The sequence below is a fragment of the Papaver somniferum genome, chromosome 10 (genome assembly GCF_003573695.1).
Source record: "Papaver somniferum cultivar HN1 chromosome 10, ASM357369v1, whole genome shotgun sequence".
NCBI classification, from domain to species: domain Eukaryota; kingdom Viridiplantae; phylum Streptophyta; class Magnoliopsida; order Ranunculales; family Papaveraceae; genus Papaver; species Papaver somniferum.
Window position 1 is genome coordinate 153,250,534 of NC_039367.1, and position 21,073 is coordinate 153,271,606.

At 40.2% G+C, this 21,073-nt stretch overlaps 1 protein-coding gene across 1 annotated transcript; it reads right to left on the reverse strand.

The window, feature by feature from the left end:
- Window positions 1-799: 799 nt before the first annotated feature.
- On the reverse strand, window positions 800-4,167 carry LOC113314999. Its single transcript, XM_026563313.1, has 2 exons — window positions 3,080-4,167; window positions 800-1,757 (listed from the first exon to the last, which is right to left on the reverse strand). Exons 1-2 carry the CDS (start codon window positions 3,566-3,568, stop codon window positions 1,122-1,124), a joined length of 1,125 nt encoding a protein of 374 aa, XP_026419098.1. The 5' UTR covers window positions 3,569-4,167; the 3' UTR covers window positions 800-1,121.
- Window positions 4,168-21,073: the final 16,906 nt, after the last annotated feature.

Sequence of the window (21,073 nt, forward strand, 5' to 3'; positions counted from 1 at the left end):
CGAACGAAAGAGGAGATCGAAGTTCGAGCAAAAATATAATTTATCGTATTGGGGCAGCCTATAATGGGAGCTTTACAGATTGATACAGCCAACTAGGTGTTTGTGGGGTCATACTCTTTACTTATTTAATCAGCTTCTAATGTCCTGCTCAGAAGGTTAGTGCATATAATTGAAATTAGTACAAGCATTTCTACTCCGAGTAATTGGTTATAAAATGGTTGTGAAAGTTATGCTTTGGCATATCCAACAGTTGCAAGATTTGTGAATAACTGGTTTTAAATTGGTTGTCAAAGTTATTTTTGGCATATCCAACAATTACAAGGTTTTTGAGTAAGTGGTTTTTGATTGGCCGTGAAAGTTATGCTCTAGTTGATCCAATAATTACATTTAGCGGCCAGATTTTCCCGTTGCAAGAATCTTGAAATATCTCTTGGTTATTTGTCGTTGTATATTGATTAATGAATTTGCACCCTTATGTGATTTGATTATTCAGTGATTAGACCTAACCCAACAAACATCACATGGTACTCATTACGAGCAAACTTTACATTCTGTCATCTATCTATCTTCAAATCTCACTGTATCATCATGGTCTGTACTCTGTACAAACTATACTGTTTAATAATTGAGTATAAAATTATGCAATATCAAGATTATAGAATATTCACTAACACTAATCACCATGAGTGGTGTCTGTTCTTGCACCTTAATCAAGTTTTAAATGCTGGTTTCCATCATATCTAGACAGATTCACTTATATTCGCTTCCGTGATTTACGCAATAGTCGAATAAACAAGGATAATTAGAATGCAAATATTATAGATTATTGATAAACTCAGATTGTAATTGAAGTTATAAACTCTGATACAAGAATGGTGGTCTAGCAGCTCCTGTGCTAGTCTTTCTTCTTCTGTATAATTCCCTCGAAAATGCTTAGACAGTAATTCTAGAAACTAATGAATCTAATCAATGAAGTATAAGAAGAATGGCAATCAAAAATGAGAGTGTTTTTTGAATCAAAAGGGTCGAATTCGAAACCTGTCAAAGTCGGTTGTAAATCAGCGTATTAGTCTTGAGAACTGCTGCAGTTCAAAAGTAGTCCGTCTGTTCAATGGTTTTAATCAAAACCCAAGAATCTTCGGCGCTAGCTTTAACAAAGGTTCCAAAGCATTAGGAGCAAATTTCCTCGCGAAAAGTTGACAGACATTTGATGGTTGGTCATTGTAAAAGCAGCTACTGTCTAGCATTCTCTTTAAGAAGTCTTCTGTAATGTCAGATTGTCCAAATCGAGCTGGATGAGCCCCGCCCCTAGACCAGTCAACCCAAGTAACTGACCTATTTGCCAGGAGATGTGGCACTTGAACTTGCAGCATAGTTGGGAAATAGTGTTCATCGACGTAACAGTCTGGTTTACAGAACTCATTGAACAAAGGGTAGAATGTAACATCTTCAACTATGTTGATTGCAAGTTGACGGTTAACTTCAAACCACTGAGATCCTTTACGCCACTGGTCTAGAGTAATATCAGGTGCCATACTCGCATTGTAACGTCCTCTTCCGTATTGACCTGGATCATCAACTATTTGTATAAAGCTGTATTTTGATTCCATCAAGTACTGGTATACGATGGTGAAGTTGTGGATAGGAATGCACGATTCAGATACAAGGACAAATCTTTCGTTGGACATGTCAAGTAATGCATTTGCGAGAAGACGTCTTTCAGCATCACATAAGCTTATCGTACCCCATTCCGTAAGCTGCAGAGAGTAAAGAAACCATGACAATGGAGAAGTAACAATGTGCTGAAATTGAAACTTTCAGGGAGGTTTCAATATGACTTTAAAACTATCTAAGATAAGGAAACAGCGTAGCATTGGAAGAAGAAGACAACACAAGCGCTACGAAAACTGCGTGAATCTACACAACACCTCAGAGCATCAAAATTGTGAAACACCAATGGAACATAACATATTTCAGGCTCGAAACTCAACAGGAAGCTATCGACCTCCACATTTTGCAGTCTTCTTTATACATTTACGAGACTGATTCATAAAGGTATCAGTATGAAAACTCAAGTCATGGGTTGAGAGTCTTGCAACATAACAGAGCAATTTTGCAGGGGAGAAAAAAACCCTAGAAGAACATTGAAGTCATGATCCCAGATAAAAGTTAGATTCATGTTTACCATAAGCTCTTGGATACGGTAATACCGACCCCAGACACCTAACCAAGGGGACATTAAACATACCCAACTGAGAAACCAAATTAACATACCTAGAAAAGTCAAAAATATAAACATCTGCAAATGTCTGTGTTTCTACATCGGGTCCCTACGGAGCCAACACAGTTGAGCTCAATTTGCTATTATCACAATAGATTGGGGAGAGATCCAGGAAAGATACTTTAAAAGGCACAAATAGATTGAAAAAGGAAAGGCAAGGAACATAAACAGTACATAGAAGCCAATCTAGGAATCCAACTAGAGTTACAACAACAATGAAGAATCTGCAAAAGTGAAGTTTCTGAGAGCTTTAGCGAACTATACGGAATCTATCCAGTATTCTAGCCTTTGTAACTTAATTCCCATAAAGACAAATGACCACTTAGAGAACGTCTTGATATTCAATTTCAGTTGTACTACTAATATTCGATACTAGATTCAGAATCAGATATTGGGCAGAAGATAAAGTAAAACAATATTGTCAAACACTTGAGTGAAGAACAAGTATCTACATCTGCAACTACGGATCTCTAAAGCTAAAAAGCCAATGAATGGGGGGATAATAAAGTGAATAACGATACAAAATGAAACTCAATGTGGGCATTGGACTAAACCTCAATCTGGCATTCCTCAAAAACTCAAACTATTGCTGTTAACAATCTTGTGTCATTCACTGAAAGTCATAACTACCTAGCAACACAGGACAATGTGATTCCAGTAACATACGAAAAGATTGAAATTGTCCGGATAAACATGCTTATAATCGATATACACAAAAAACACTAACAGGATATGAATATGTACTCAAGAGCATATCACATTGCGCACAAATTCAATAAACAGATTGAGATTTCATACCTTGCTAGGTATTTGCCTTCCATAAAACGGTGAATCAAGCCGGAAATCATCCCGATAAGACGGCAACGAATGAATAAATATCGAATAAAGCCCTTCATGACCTTTCAAAAACTTCTCCCACAGAGGTGATAATGGCAAAGGACCTCTTGTCAAGAACATAAAAGCAATCTTAGGAACTCTCTTAAATGGAAATTCCTTCACTCTAGGAACAAATGAAGCTCTCCAGAACAACTCTTCATCACTCATTCTATGCATCAGCTTCGACGGAGGTTTAATCCACCGGTCAAGATTCGGTGACTCTTCCTCACACTGAAATCTACTGTTGTAAACTACATTCTGAATTCCAAATTGTCCTGACATATTCATACTTAGAATTGAAAACCCAACACCTAAAATCATAAAAACTACAAAGAATTGCAGTAATCTTAATGGCAAAACCCTAGATTGTGTAAGTTTAATAGATGAATCTTTACCTTCTTCTAACCCCATTACCAATCAAATGTGGTATATCAATTTCAAGATTAGATCGAAATCATAAAGAAAACCCAGATCAAAATTCCCCAAAAGATATCAAATTTCACCTCCTAGACAACCCCCATTCGGAAATTAAACCCATTTCAACCACAATTTCTTGAACAGAAGACACGGAAATCACCAAACATTCCAGAATTGGTGATAAAGATTGGATTTTTATGACATGGGTATTGATTATGAATCAAACCCAAGATCTAATTAAAAGAGGAAAGGGTTATGTCGCTTTCTATCAGTAGAAAAGATGATGGAATGTGGGGCATACAATTGGATACAAAGCAGATGGAGTTAGGAATTTAGGTATAGAGGAGACAATTGCAAGCAACCAATTGAAGTAGCACCAGCTGAATCAGCTCTCACCTCATTCTGAATGAGACAGTGAGAGATCTATTGAAGTGTGGGGCTTTGTGTGATGTTGGGATTTTGGGGATGGCGGTGGTAAAACTTGGATCTGAGGAAGAAGAATGAATGTGGAAAGAAACTGGTAAAAAAAGAAAGAAATATTTTACCTGCTTGTTCCAACATTCATGGACAGTTACCAATATTAATGCTTCTTTCAAGATTCTTGGAGTTTTGAGTTTTAAAAAGAGAGACAAAGTTCATGTTTGGAATCAAAGAATTTGGAAAAATACGAGGAAACTTCCATGTGGATGCGACAACGCGGGTGTGTGGCCAAGGGTGTGAGCATGATGCAAAGGGGGCAACTTGTAAGGACCAAAGATGTGTATTTGGGCCTTAGGCTGCCGGGCAAAATTTACAAGTTAATATTATGTTGATGTTTTGTCAACTTCATATATTAAAATCTAAAGAGTATGCCAAATTGCAAATATTTTAAATGCTTAATTTGAAAACAAAAACAGCATCCTAACAGTACAGGACCACCACTTCAAATGCAGGTGATCTCCTAGCCAATAAAGTCAATGGAGAAAAAAATTCGGAGGGTTGGTAAACATATTAAGTAGGACGTCAAACAATTCTACAGAAACATAGAACCACGTCTCATGTTTCTGCCCTGGTCACAAAACATATACTAATATTTTCATACATGAAATCATATCCACTTTTCTTCCTAAAGCCAAGCCAAAAATCAGTCTAGAGAAGTTCAATAGAAAAACCTGATGTCAGCAAAAACCAATCAGCAAACCTCTTAAGCATTTTGTACTTATGGTGTCCGGTTTTGCTGATAGCCCATGTAGGACAATTATTGAGCATCAATCCATGGCCAATTGGCGAATATAATATATACAAGTCACCGGAATCGCGGTGTTCAATGTGGGACCAATTATTTTTAAGACCAACTCGAGCTATATACTCTTCGCTTCACCAATGAATTTCAGAATCAGCTGCTTAACTGAAGCCTCTGTTACTGCTTGTTGCACCTTTTGGCTGGAAAATTATGACGCTGGTGCCAGTTTCTTATGTGGTGGGCTATCTGGTAAGAACGCAATAAGCTGATAACCGAGAAGACCGCAGTAAACATTCGGGGAACCATTAGAGAAGGTCTCTACTGGTACAGTAGCTACAGCAGAGAAGCTGAACAGGTAGCGAAGATTAATTTGGATTCCTCGGAAAAACCTACCCAACCGCAATTGCAAAAGATGAGAATGGATTTAGTCTTGTTGCTAATTCTTAGCTCCCTTGCCTACTCTAGAATGCTTTGCCTGAAGTGTTTTATACTGGCAAAACTGACTAATCTATAATACACGTTGCATTCCGCTTCAATTCAAGTACCACGATATTTAGTGCATCGACTCCCAAGTTTTTTCGGTTCCTTATCCAGCATACCTTTAATACTACGTACAACTTTAATGTTCAAAAAAAAGTACACGAAACAAATTTCAGGATCAACTGCCTCTCGCAAGATAAATGATCTACTTTGGGATATATATAGATCAAAATCCATCTCAATACACACTCCAATGGTAAGATTATTTATCTCGCTAATCTATGGAATTATTTGGTTTTAACTTCTTGTTCCTCATTTAACTTTTGAAATCCTTCCGATTATACTGTGTTATCTCTCCTTCTCTAATTCTGAAGCATTTATTTATTCTGCTTGTATAGGAAAAGTAACTTGAAAGAGAGAAACGACAAGTGACATTGTTGACCATAACTTGTATAGAGATTCTGTTAGTGAAGAGGTTGAAATGATGTGATTCGAGTAGCAGTGCTTTGTACGCAAGGATTGCAAGAGGAGCGACCTATATGAATGCCAGAAGGTGATGGCTTAGCTGAAAGGTTGGAAGAATGGCAACAAGTCCAGGTTAATCCTCAAGGGGAGTGGGATAGATTTCAAAGAAGATTTGACTGGGGAGAAGATTCAATACATAACCAAGATGCAACAGAGCTATCTGGTGGAAGATGAGAGGTACTCCATTGTACATTTAAGCCCAACCTCATTTTTTTATTAGTCTTCCATGGTAACCATGTGTAAATCTTCTTTTTCGGGGGTGAAATCCCTGTGGTTTTTTAAGTAAAAAAAAAAAAAAATCTCTCGTCCCAGTGAAAGAGTGCTTTGTTATACGCAAGATGCATGGTCTTACTGGTTTAAACACTAATTGGCTTTGTCTACTTAGATGCATGCTTACTACCTGTGCACAATGGATGTATGATGTACGGAAGCTGGTGCAGAGATGTTCGAGTACAAGACGGTTATGATTAAAACTTACAACACTCTTTAAAACCGCGAGCCACGGATATGGCTCACACAACCGCTGCAGCTGCTACCATGCATATGATGTACACTGCCAAACAAATCTGGTACACTCCCAAACAAATTGATACCCTTATGAGTAACTTTTCTGGGGTAAATTTTTTTATTGAGAATAAAAACAAAGATACCATACACAAAAAGTGGTGTCACACGTATTCCCATTTGCCACGGCTGATTTGATAAGTTTGGGCTTTAAGATGAAGCCTATATATTAAGTTGGATGTCAGCGGTTCGCCCAGTTGGTTTGGAGCCGGACTCTCAAATAGGAGGTCAGCGGTTCGAGTCTCCACTCAAGTGTAATTTATACTAACTTTAACATGGGATTCTAGACAAGCCGAGTTTACTCAGTGGGGTAAGCCAATGGTCACGCTGCCAGGGGCAGGCTTACGCCGTAGCATAAAAGAAAAAGAAAAGAGTGAAGCCTATATCAAATTAATATTAATTAATGTTGATGTTTTTTCAACTCAGTTATTAAAATTCAAATAATATGCCAAATTGCAAATATTAAATGCCCAGATTTGAAAACAAATTAAACAGCATCAGAATGGAAGAGGACCACCACTTTCATTACAGATGAGATGATCTACTTGCCAAGAAAGTCAATAGAGCTTTCCCAAGCCATACCCGGACATAGCCCCCATATTCCCTGGTTACCAAATACCAGTCACCTTTCTCCAAATTCTTCCGGCTCACGTCCCATACCTTTCTCCATATCACAGTCGTGGTTGCACTATTGTGCTTGCAGAGGCTGCAACTACAACTACCATGTTCACTGCTCTTATACAAAACCGTCGAGCAATTTTTCATGTATGTTATTTACGGGTTCAAAGATCAAATATGCAACCGTCACTTTGATTATACAAAACCAATTATTAGTAAAAACTGTTCTTTGTTTTTGGTTTACCATGTTAAATAAATAGTGATATGATAACCTCTTGCCATTGGATATCGGATAGCCTTGGAGAGAAAAGATGCAAAAGTAAAAAGAATAGCTTTAGAGACAAACTGAAACTGAAACTGAAAAAAAAAAAACAGAAATAAAAAAGGTGGGAATATTATAAATACCCTCCATTTTTGTTGACCTTGCACAAATACCCCCGAGGGGTGAAAAATAACTTTTTGGAGTCAATGTGTGGGTAAAATACCCAACGGGCACGTGTCAACATCTCAAGGGATGAATACATGATAGGATGATAAGATAGGAGCATCGAACCATCCTCTAAAAAGGAGAGTTTGTCTCAGTCGAGGAAACTGCACAAGCGTCACATGAATGACGCGTGTAAGGAAAGGTCTAATCTTCTCAGACGGTCAAGTCTAAAAAGCAAGACCGCATTTAATGAAGGATAAGAACAAGACATGGGTATTTCTACATCGTGACGGAAGGCTCGGAAGATCTATACTAACGCCCCCGAGGCGATAGAGCACGAGGTTCTCCACAGAAGGACAACACGATCAAAGAAGAGCGAGATAACTCGGAGGGAGAACCAAACAAGCCATCACGAGGGACAGTATAGAACCAGTCCGAGGAAACATGACGATGGAGGACAGCTCACCAAACTCGGACGATCAAGCCACCACGAGTTTATTTTGTGTATAAATACCAGTCCATGTACAAGGAGATGGACAACTGATGTAATCCTAGATGGTTTTTCTACAGGGAATTCCTAAGAGAGATTTAGATAGAGAGAAAGTGAGAAATCTAGAAGAGATTTGTGACACTTTCAAGGGTAAGACCTCATAATCAATAAGAAAACATTTTCTTTTCCGTGGACGTGGGTCTTGATGGCCGAACCACGTTATATGCTTATGTCAATCTTTACATTTCATGCTCTTTACATCTTGTTCATATTGAATCTTGTATGATTTGGTAGTTTTTAGTCTTTAATTTCATTTGGGTGTAGTAGTCATAAAATATGCAACTACATTTTGGCGCTAGAAACAGGGACGTATGAAGATCTAATCAACCTCCCTAATAACAGCTTTATATTGTTTTCATAATCTCCATGAGAGAGGTGTTTTTCACACTACAAAGTAGATTTCTGTTGAGATGAATGAGTAAAGCTCGGACTCAAACATGATCTTCATGACTGAGAAGTCTAGAAGAACCTCAAGATCAACAGATCTACGTTTTTTCACTAATTTTCTTCAAGGTTTCTTGTCATTTCCAAGATTTTTATGTCTTCCTCAAGTAGCTCAAGAGAGTTGTAGATCGGAGTAAATATGAAGTTTCAAACACTTCGGTGCTCAAACGATCTCCTCCATGAAAGAGCTGGGAAGAGATACTAGTCAGTAAACTACATAAGGAAGATATCACCTTATGAGAGTTGATATGGAAAATTTTTCATGATGCTCCTCATCAAACTCAACAAAATCCAAGATCTCTTTCTTAAGAACCTAAATCTAAGTCAAGGGGAAGGATTAATGAGTACATAATCAATCATCAAACTCAAAGTTTGTTCGAAATCAAAAGTTAAAAGATGATGAGATATATTTCCTAGAATGGGAAGTTGTATTCAATCGTCATAATTTGGTTTCTTCCCTATAAAGGTATGGCGTGTTGGAAGAGGTATTTCCTCGAAAAAAGGGAACTGAAGAAACACCTTTTCTCCATCATCAATACCTCATGCAAAGAGGGAATGTTTTGTCATTTTCACATGTCTCCAAAACTTACTGCAAAGTCTTCTTGTACTAAACTGTCCAGTCTGAACTATGGCTTAGTAATTGCACATGACCTGCAAATTTAGGGTTCCACTTTTCTAAAGAAAAGACAAATTAAGTATCATTGCATATTTTGCAGGGAAGGTAATGGTGACGCGACGATATGCTCGCATGAGCCAAGGTGAAAATGGTGGAGCCCAACTAGAAGGACTCGACGATATGGAGCCAGGCGAGGCTCTGATGAATGGTGAAGTCCCAGGCGAGGGACAACCCGATGACCAGTATCGGGAAGGACTAACTAACAATTCTAGCTCCGAAGGCGGGGAAAACCCCTTCGATAGGTGTGATGATATTCATCTAACTAAACCAGGAGGGTTGAACCGGTTTCCAAGGAAAGAGACGAACCAGGAGGTCAAGAAGGAGAACCCTTCAGACCTCGGCGATGCCAATGCTGCCATCGCAGCCATCCTGAAATCCCAAGAAGCTCAGGATGAGAGAATGGAAAGACTAGAAAGGGGTAACAGAAGCCTTGAGCGGAGAAACCGCAGGCTGAAACGAAAAACAAAAAAGAAGGTGTCACTCACTACTATTGAAGATATCTCAGAGGAGGAAAACCCCTTTGAACATCTATAAGATGACGAACGAATTAACATCCCTGACACCTCTAATGAGGAAACAACGGATCGCTTTCCCTAGGGAAGCAAAGGTGTACTCGATCACGAGGATAGTCCATCCGAAGGGTCGTCAGACGTTGACCCCAAAAACATATACAAGAAAAGAATCGAATCGACGAAGTTAAAATCAACTGCGAGGTCGAGAACCTCGCAGCCATAAACCTAAAAAGAGGGAGAAATCGAGGTCAAATCGTTCTAAGATTGTATCATACACTGAACAACCGGACGATGACTCAGTGCGATCAAGGCATCGCCACCATGAACCATCTTTCTCGCCCGAGAGAGCTCTGCAAAGGAAAGAAGGCCGAGACAAGACGAAATGATGACCAACTCCAAGCCCAACTCAACCGACTTGAAGCGATGTACAGAGAAGCCATAAGGAAGCAGGAGAGCAAGAAGTTGGTGGTAGTCATGCAAGAAGCAGGACAATCCCCCTTATCTGAAAACCTATTAAGGTTGTCATTTCCAAGGAAATGTTCCCTACCGACGTTCACATCCCCATTCACCGGAACGGGAGATGCAATTGAGCATCTTAGAACTTATCGTATAACACTGACCCAATGGGATCATTATGATGTGGTATTATGTAAATTCTTCCCTTCAAGTCTGAGGGATTAAGCCCTAATGTGGTTCAACAACTTGCTTAAGGGATCAGTTAAATCGTTCGACCACCTATCTGAGCTGTTTTTAGAAAATACATTCATAATATTCGAATCCGACCAGAAGTCGATGCACTATTCCAGATGTCACAAGGACCAAATGAGTCACTTCGCTCCCTGGTGACACGATGGAGGAAATTATGTGCTGAGATCGGAAAGGTCCCTGAGGAATATGTGATATTGAGATTTAAAAATAGTCTTAGAAAGAAAGACCCTCTCTTTGTCCGCATGTATGAAACCATGCCAAAGAACTTGGGTAATCTAAGAAAAATCCAAGAGGATTATGTGGCCTTGGAGGAACTCCAAGATGGAACTTATGACAAAATGACAAAAGGATCTAGTAGAGGAGCAAATGTGGTGGAGCCACAAAACCCTCAGGCGCCATCCCAATGAGCGGGGCGATCCAACAGCGGATCAAGACCGTTCGACAAGCATCGGACGGGAGGATGGAAAGGGCGAGACTAGGCCCAACAAAAGAAGGGAAAGGGTGTAGACCCAGTCTACACGAAGCTAAACACCCCCATATCCGAGATCCTCAAAATGATCTACGGAAAACACAAAATCACTTACCCATGGAACATAGGTCAGCAGCCAGAGCGAACTAAAAATAGATATGACTTCTGCGAGTTCCATCAATTCCACAGCCACACGACAGACTCGTGTATGGACTTAAAGAAGGTACTGCAAGATATGATCAACGAGGGGAAGCTCTAAGAATTCATCGCACAACCAATAATTCCGCCTACCGCCGAGGCACCCATACATCGTGTGGATATCCCCCGCGAGGCACAATATTTAGGTTGCAGTACTATATCACACTCGGCAATAACCACTCCCATATGAGAAGGAAATATTACAGGGAGAATCCACAAACGAAACTTCAAAGGTGATGAAGTTTTGAGTGTATCTAGAGAACCTCCAATGGAGTAATTGATGAAATTACCCATTAGCTTTTCAGCCTCGGAGGCACCTGATGGAGGACGAAACCATAACGATTCACTGGTGGTCACGATGTCCATTGCACTCCCCGACCACGAGGGCGAGAAAGGAAAACCCAAAGCGCTACCATGGGCACTGCCCAGAATCTTGATCGACGGAGGAAGTTCTGTCAAAATTTTGTTCTATAAAACATTCAAACAAATGGGTCTCAGGGACGAGTGTATCATACCCTCTGCTTATAACATATTTGGCTTCAACGGGTCATCAACCCGCCCAAAGGGCGAGGTAACGTTAGGAATCCAGGTGGGAAAATCCTCACCCTAACCACCTTCTGTGTGATAGATGTACTATCACCCTACACAACCATTGTCGAGCGATCCTGGGTCCACGGGATCAAAGGAGTGGCCTCGACTTACCATCAAAGGCTAAGATTCCCTACGCCTGATGGAATGGGATAAATCATTGGAGACTCTGGCGAAGCAAAACACATCTACAAAACAGAAGTTTAGAACGGCGAGAGCAAAGTAAACTCTTCCAGAGAAAAAAATAAACGAGCTAAGAATGCCAAAGATCAGGCTGAAATTGATGCTTATATAGCTACAACAAACGAGGCAAGATGATCAAACAAAGAAATTGTAATGGATAAGGACCTCCCATCGGACTCACCTATGGGACCCATACAAAACCTCTCCGATATAGGAGAACTCAAATCAAATTTCTCGGCCTCGGAGCCAACCAAGGAGGTAAACATCAGAACACCCGAAAACCCGGGCATGATAAAAATATATAGGGACACTCCTCAGAGAGGAAAAAGAAGAGAAACTAATACAAGTTCTAAGGGAACATTCCGATGACTTTGCATGGTGCATGAAAGATATGCCAGGAATAGACCCATAAGTATGCTGTCATCACCTGAAAATCGATCTGAAGCATAAGCCCATGCGGCAAAAAATGCGAAAGGTGGTACCAGAATACCATGAAACCATCCAAAAGGAGCTAAAGAAATGGAGGCATCAGGGGTAGTACGGGAAGTACAGTATCCAACATGGATATCCAACATGGTAATTGTACCAAAGAAGAATGGGGGAGTAAGAATCTGTATCGACTTTAGTGATCTTAACAAAGCCTGCCCAATGGACAGCTTCCCACTCCCTAACATAGATCAACTCGTAGAAGCAACCTCAGGATACAGATTGTTATCTCTCATGGACGGATATTCTGGCTATAACCAGATCCCCCTCGCCGAGGAAGATCAAGAGCACACCGCCTTCTTCACTCTTAGGGGTCTATACTGTTATACCAAAATGCCATTTGGGTTAAAAAACGCAGGGACCACTTACCAGAGAATGGTGGAAAAAATGTTTGACGGATGGATACATAAAACCCTAGAGGTATATGTAGACGATATGCTTGTTAAGAGTAAACTCCCACAAGATCATGCAAACGATCTTAAGGAGATCTTCGCACAAATGAGGAAATTTAACATGAAAATCGATCCCGCAAAATGTGACTTCGGAGTAACCTCAGGGAAATTCTTGGGCTACTTGGTCACCAAACGAGGAATCGAGGTTGACCCCGAGAAGGTGCGATCCATACTAGAAATGCCCTCCCCAGCAACAGTCAAGGATGTACAAAGACTAAATGGTCGGCTGACAGCCTTGGGTAGATTCATCTCTATATCATCCGACAAATGCAGACACTTCTTTAATACCTTAAAAAAGGGTGAAAAAATTTCATGGACAAATGATTGTGAAGAAGCCTTTCAAAAAATCAAGGAACATTGGCAACCTTGCCAATTCTCCAAAAGCCCGACCCAGGTGAAAACCTCTATATCTACCTGTCGGCGACCAATACTTCGATCAGTGCAGTGCTCACTCGCATAGACAAAGAATTAGATCAACCAATCACTTCATCATCAAAACTCTGACGTCAGCTGAGAAAAACTATTCCAAGATCGAGAAGGTAGTGTTATCTCTGGTCTACGCAACACAGAAGTTGCGCACTTATTTTCATGCACACACCGTGATAGTCATCACGAAAGCCCCCATAGAGTCTGTACTCGACCATGCTGACAGAGCAGGAAGGATCTCTAAAATGGGGAGCCCAAATCAAGCAATTTGGCGTGAAATACCAAGCCCGGATAGAAATTAAGACCCAAGTGGTGCCAGATTTCCTAGCCGATTTCCCGCTACACGACACCGATGAGATCGAGGAAATCCCGGGAATGGCAGACGAACTAGAGGACCCACCCGAATTGCTTCGCTCCCAAGACCCAAACCGATGGGAGGTCTTCGTCGATGGGTCATGCAACTCGGAAGGGTCTGGAATCAGAATGGTGTTTACAACCCCGACCGGTCGACGACTCGTCTACATCCTAAGGCTCGAATTCACCACAACTAATAATATAACCGAGTACGAGGCAGTTATACACGCTCTCCGATTTATAATTGTGCTAGGAATCACTGACGTATGACTCACAAATGACTCGCAACTCGTGGTCCGGCAGATAGATGAAACGTATCAGGCTTCGGATCCATGTTTGCAACGATATCTCCAACTCGCCAAGCATTACATATTGAAAAGATACCAAACATCACATTCCACCACTTAAACAGAATCAATAACAGGTACGCCGATGCCTTAACATTCATATCTTCCATGACGATAGATCCCGAGGCTACTAACGTCAGGATCGAGAGAGTCCTACTCCCATCCATTCCCATTGACGGAAACATGGACATCCTCGTTGTAGACTCAGTAGCTCAGGAGGAAAGCCTACCCGAGGATGACTGGAGGACACCAATCATAAAATACTTAGCCAATGGACATCTCCCAAGCGACCGGCTAATTGCGCACAAGATAATATCAAGGTCTGGGATTTACCAACTCCGAGATGGTGTTCTATACAAACAATCCTACCTAGGACCTCTCCTCAGATGTCTCTCATTCGCAGAGGGTCAAAGAATATTGAAAGAAATACACTGTGGTTACGCAGGAAACCATAGTGGAGGACGATCCTCGCTCACAAAGCGATACTACAGGGATATTTTTGGCCTCGCATGAACGAGGAATCAAAGAAAATGGCAAAAACTTGCATCGAATGCCAAAAATTTGGCAAGAGAAGACATGCACCTTCAACGGACTTAAAGTCTGTTCTAAGCCCTTGTCCATTCTCCAAGTGGGGAGTTGACATTGTTGGACCCCTGAGAGCCGGTACCGGACAAAGAAAATATTTAATCGTGGACACAGACTACTTTACTAAATGGGTGGAAGCCTTGTCTCTAAGACACATCAGAGACCATGATGTCTTTAAATTCCTCTTCGAGCATATCATATGCCGCTTCGGTATCCAACCGCCATTGTATCCGACAATGGGGCCCAACTCCGTGGGAAAAACATTGATCTTCTCTTCAATTATTTCAAGATCAGAAAAAATAAATCTACACCCATCTACCCTGAAAGCAATGGCCAGGCTGAGGCAACAAAAAAAACCATCGCCGACATGCTCAAGAAGAAACTTGACGGATACAAAGCTAGTTGGTGTGAAAAATTTAAAAATTGTCTCCCTTCGCCCTCACATATGGCACAGAGGCGATCATACCAACAGAAGCAATGATCCCCACAACAAAGACCGAGGCATGGGAGAAAAACCTGACCTCGAACATGATACTCTCCAAATTGGACGATCTGGAAGAAAACAGAGAAATTGCTCTCCAAGTAATAGAAAATTATCACAGAAGATTGGCTCGGGAATATAACAAACGTGTTCATCAGAGACAATTCATCCCAGGCGATAAAGTTTGGCGTGAGATTCCACCCTACCAGCGCGAGTTAGGAAAATTTGCACCCATATGGGAAGGCCCACTTAACATTCCTAGCTAAGGCGGGAGATGGAGCATACAGATTGCTCAAATCTGATGGCGAAGAACTTGAACGCCCATGGAACATCAAATACCTAAAAGCTTACAAACCTTAAGAGGACCACTCAAAAGTCCTAGAATGGGGCACGATCCCTACTTGTACACAGGTCATAGAACCTTACTAGAATGTACCAAGAGTTTATCAAACTCTCTTTTGAAAATAATAAAATTGCTCATTTTGTGTTAATTTTTCCTTCTTTCTTTTTCTTTGATTTTATTGTTTTATTTCTTTTTGTTTTTTGTTACTTTGTTTTCACCTTTTTTTTTGTTTTTTGTGCACTATTTTACTCATCCCTGCATTCCATGAAAGCCCACAAATCTCTATGACACGGTGCTAGCCACACCTTCCATTCTTTCTAGAATGATGCAGGTAATTTACCTAAGCTACCCGACACGGACACAGACCTAAGGTAGTGCCATCATGATCACCAAATAGGGTGATGTCCTCTATAACAGGAGATATTCAGAATCAGGGTACTTTCCTCTGGTCGGGGCAAGTACCACTCGACCGAGGTATCACCCTCCAAACCACAAGAGGGAGGTGTAGCCTAGAAACGGGAGACTAGCAAAAATAAATAAATAATATATAACGACAAAGCCAGTTAGGCGAGAAGAAAAATACCTTATGTATAAAAATTCAGTATTATAAGCGATGCCTTATCCAAATCCAGTAACTGATCACTCCTTGGGTTTGGCATCCATGATTGGATTAGTATTACATACGACCACTCCTCGAAGCCATGCGTTCAAACAAAACAATCAAACAAACAATTCTGTGCAGTAAAGAAACACAATGACGAAGCTTTCGGATAGGAGCATCGCACCCACACCTCGCTGGAGCAACGGGCCCTTCACCCATCAGTTCCCCGTCTGTAACAAAAGCCATGAGTTGGAACACAAACGACCCCCTCTCTACACACATACCTTGGACAAGAGCAAACCACCGAAGTACTCTGCTCAACCAACTCACCATCTCTCCGCTTACAAGACCATCCTCCGATGCTGCGGCATAAAACAGGGGAAAGGCATATATATATATATATACGTTTGAAAGAAAAAACAGTATTTTATACCCCAACACCTCCAGCATCAAATGTTTCGAAGCCAAAACGTGCAAACACACGCACATCATAAAGTGTTTCCAAGCTTGCCGGGAAAAGGAAAAACAGTGATAAATACGAAATCTCATAACAGGAAGTTCAGTCACTAGACGAACAGATGAGGCTAAAGACGATATGCGAAAAAGATAGGTCTTTCCGAGAAGACGTTGGTGGTGATCTAGAATCAGGAGCAAGAAAACCCGAAATAACACATAAATGAGAGGACATACCATCATGATAAAGAAAACATGAACAAACACCTCACCACCACGGGGGACGAGGAGGAAAAGGGCCCACATACATGGGAGCCTTCTATAAAAACAACCTGAAGGAAAGAAGGGAGGAAAATGAAGCTCATAACCACATCACAAAAGAACCCTTCTTAAATAGAGGGGGAAATCCTTGAAAAACCACCGGTTTCTTTGAACCCAAGAAGGTCAAAGGCACGACAAACTAGACGATAAGAATCCTGGAGGAAGAGTACAAAAGGAAAGATATCTTTCCCCCGGAGAACCTAAGAAAATCGACAGGAATCTTAGAGTTATCCCACAAATATACATGTGGCGAGAAAAGTGGGACGGTTACATGGTTTTCTTCCCATCATGCCCTCAACAAGTTGCAAAGAAAATGAGTAAGATGTGTGGGTAAAATACCCGACGACCACGTGTCAACATATCAAGGGATCAATACATGATAGGATGATAATATAGGAGCATCGAATCATCCTCTAAAAAGGAGAGTTTGTCTCAGTCGAGGCAACTGCACAAACGTCACATGAATGACGCGTGTAAGGAAAGGTCTAATCTGCTCAGACGGTCAAGTCTAAAAAGCAAGACCGCATTTAATGAAGGATAAGAACAAGACATGGGTAGTTCTACATCGTGACGGAAGGCTCGGATGATCTATACTAACGACCCCGAGGCGATAGAGCATGAGGTTCTCCATAGAAGGAAAGAACGATCAAAAGAAGAGCGAGATAACTCGGAGGGAGAACCAAACAAGCCATCACGAGGGACAGTATAGAACCAGTCCGAGGAAACCAGGACGATGGAGGACATCTCACCAAACTCGTACGATCAAGCCACCACGAGTTTATTTTGTGTATAAATACCAGTCCATGTACAAGGAGATTGACAACTAATGTAATCCTAGATGGCCTTTCTACAAGGAATTCCTGAAAGAGATTTAGATGGAGAGAAAGTTAGAAATCTAGAAGAGACTTGTAACACTTTCAAGGGTAATACCTCATAATCAATAAGAAAACATCTTCTTTCCCGTGGACGTAGGTCTTCATGGCCGAACCTCGTTATATGCTTGTGTCAATCTTTACATTTCATGCTCTTTACATCTTGTTCACATTGAATCTTGTATGTTGGTAGTTTTTAGTCTTTAATTTCACTTGGGTGTAGTAGTCAGAAAATATGCAACTACAGTCAACTTGAGAAAGTTGCTTCCACCTTTTGGAAGCAACTTGTATAAAGTTGCATCCACTTCTGGAAGCAACTTGTGCTAGTTGCATCCACTTCTGAAAGCAACTTGTGCTAGTTGCTTCCACTTTTCAGAAGGTAGGGGTATTTTTAAAAATTGAATAAGGGTATATTTTAAGGGCGAATTTTGAGGTGTATTTAAATAATGTTCCTATAAAAAAAATCAATCAGCATTGTATGGAGAGTCTCAGCAAGCTAGCTATTTTTCACCATACACCCTTTGTGAGATATAATGCTTTCGCAAATTGCTGATAGCCCTCGTAGGACTATTAGAATGAGCATCTAATCCACTTCCAATTGGCAATTAATGTTAGAAATTCTTATAATTTTGACGTTGAAATATATTTTCTTAGATATACGAGCATAGTGGTGTTGCTCGTATAGAGCTCCTGGAACTCTGGTGGTGAAGGTGGAACCAAGGACTTTGTAAATTTGAACTTTATCTTCTATTGAATTGAATCTTGCTTGCTTACAATTGGTGTAGGATCTGCCTATTTATAGGAAATACAAACCGACTACAGACTGTCTAGAACTCTCTTTAGTATTCTAGTATAAGACCCTCTCTAGAATACTCTATCTGCTAACAACCTTTCTATAACAAGGACTTTGATTGACCTTACATTCTCTAGAACATTCTGTTAGCCAACTGTAGCACATTCTAGAGTGCTTGTGTTCGACAATTTTCTACACTTCTTTGGAACATTCTAGACTATTACAAATTACATGTTCCAACACCTCCTCTTAATTTGTAATGGTATTTGATTTTGATCTCACCCAATCTTTGCTCGCTCTTAGCTGCTTATGCTCGTCGTTGCCTGCTTATGCCCGTTGTAATCATTTTGACATCATCTCTTCTTAATTTCGCCATGTACTCGACTCCATTGCTTTTGTATGTCTTCATTAGTTTTAATTGGTTTGGTAATGGTGGATACTTGTCCACATTTCTGGCTTTTACGAAGTTAGATCGCCATAGATTCAGAAGCTCCATCTTGTGCTGAATTCCTCCTTCTCCTTAACGGTTTACACCGTCTTCAGTACAGAGGCTTTGCCTTCTGTTTATATTCCTCGCCTTTCACGAAACTTGACCATCGTAGGTTCAGAGGTTCCGCCCACTCAACTTTGTGAGTAGAATATTTTTCCAAGATGGCTCTAATTTTTGCCATCTATGTTATTTGAGGAGGCATTTCTTTGATGCTCTCTTCCCTCAAATTTTTCTTTAAAAATACACTCTTTTGTGCATGTCCGTGGGAGGATGGAAACTTCTCTTCTTATTTTTCTTTAATGGAAGGAGGTGAAACTTATACATTTCTTACTTGTATTTTTATGTTGTATGTTGTATGGAGACTTATCATATCATTTCGATGTAACTTCACGAGCTGCTACATATTTTTTTAATCTTTTTCTTATTTTTCTAAAGTTGAATTCGGGTGATAACTAGTGTCTACTGGGGGCTGTAAAAATGAACTTGAAAAGTTGAGAGTACCTTGCGTCTTCTCACCTCTTTATACTTTATTTGTGCGGAATTATCACCTTCAACTCGTAGCGGAAATTTTAGCTCCCATACCATGTTGGAAATTCTTATAATTTTGACGTTGAACTATATTTTCGGAGATATACGAGCATAGTGTTGCTCGTATAGAGCTCCAGGAACTCTAGTGGTGAAGGTGGAAGCAAGGACTTTGTAAATTTGAACTTTATCTTCTATTGAATTGAATCTTGCTTGCTTACAATTGGTGTAGGATCTGCCTATTTATAGGCAATACAAACCGACTACAGACTGTCTAGTACTCTCTCTAGTAGTCGAGAATTTTCTACACTTCTATGGAACATTCTAGACTATTACAAATTACATGTTCCAACAATTAATAGTACCAGTACGAACCTAAGAAAATATGTGCAAGATACTTGGAATCGCGTCTTCCAATGTGGGACTAATCAAATATATTTACACTTAAAGATGAAAATCACCTTCGTTTTTTAGACCGTATTGCCATGTTCTACTTCTTCAAGTCAACCAGCAGGCCTCAATCCATACAGATTGCGCCTGACGTGTTTTATGTTGTTTGACGTCTATAATGTATATTGTCCGTATACATTGCATGTGCCTGACGTCGCTCAAGTTGTTTCAGTTCATTGACAAAAATAGGGCTTCTGTATCTACTTTCTTTACTTTGGATGCATCTGTCAGATCCAGTTCACAAAATGGACATAAGTGAAGGAAGTACAACATATTCGCGACAAAGATATATTTACATTCATATTCGAAAATATCATTTGCAGATTCGGAATTCCTGCGGAGTTGGTATCTGATAGTGGGAAACAGTTTGAAGGACAGAATATAGAAATGCTACTTAATGCATTCAAGATAAAATGTGGAAAGTCTACTCCTTTGTATCCACAAGTTAATGGGCAGGTAGAAGCAACAAACAAAACAATTGCAGATATATTAAAGATGAAATTGGAAGGACATCACAGAGCATGGTGCGAACAAGTACATAATGCAGTATGGGCTTATAATACAACTAGAAGAGAAGCTACTGGAATGTCACCTTTTTGTTTAACATACGGAGTTGAAGCGGTGTTACCAACAGAAGTTGTTATTACAACAACAAAAAGAGAAGCTTGGGAGAAAAATCTTGGTGCGGGTTTGATCTTAAATAAACTTGATGAATTAGAAGAAAGAATAGAAAAAGATTTTCAACATATGGAGAATTATCAGCGAAGATTAGCCCGAGAATATAATAAACGTGTCAAAGTACGTGAATTCCAACCAGGAGATTTAGTTCTGGGAGAGACATCAATATATCAGCGAGAAAATGGTGGAAAATTAGAGAAAAATGGGATGGACCTTACATCATTAAGGAGATAGTTGGAACAGGAGCTTATAGATTAATGGATCCAGAAGGCAGAGATGTTGGTCATAGACTTGACAAACCATGGAACCGGTTGTATTTAAAAAGATATTATTCGTAAGAAGCTTTGAGAAGTTATGGATTCTGAAAAAATAATTGCAAGATTATTCATATCAAAAAAAGATCATGATGTGCGAAATTTTCGCAGAGATAATCACAGAACAATGACATAAAAGAAACGGGCGAACCTTTATGGCGTACACCCTAGTTCGCGAATAAAATTTCGCAAGAGGAAAATGTAAGACCTAAAGTACGTCATATTAGGGGGTACCTGTTGCATGGCTCAGGGAAAGCCTACACCGCCACCGGAACCTGAGTCATGGAGATTTGGGGTCAATAAAGCCCATCCGGGAGAGGCACCTTGGATTCTCAGCTTAAGCATATAACTTGGGTTGGGCGAC

Coding starts and splice junctions, on each gene's coding strand:
- LOC113314999 (XM_026563313.1), bottom strand. CDS start 3,568: ATGGGGTTAGAAGAAGGTAAAGATTCATCTATTAAACTTACACAATCT. Junction 1,758..3,079: donor GAAGGCAAATACCTAGCAAG/GTATGAAATCTC, acceptor TACTCTCTGCAG/CTTACGGAATGGGGTACGAT.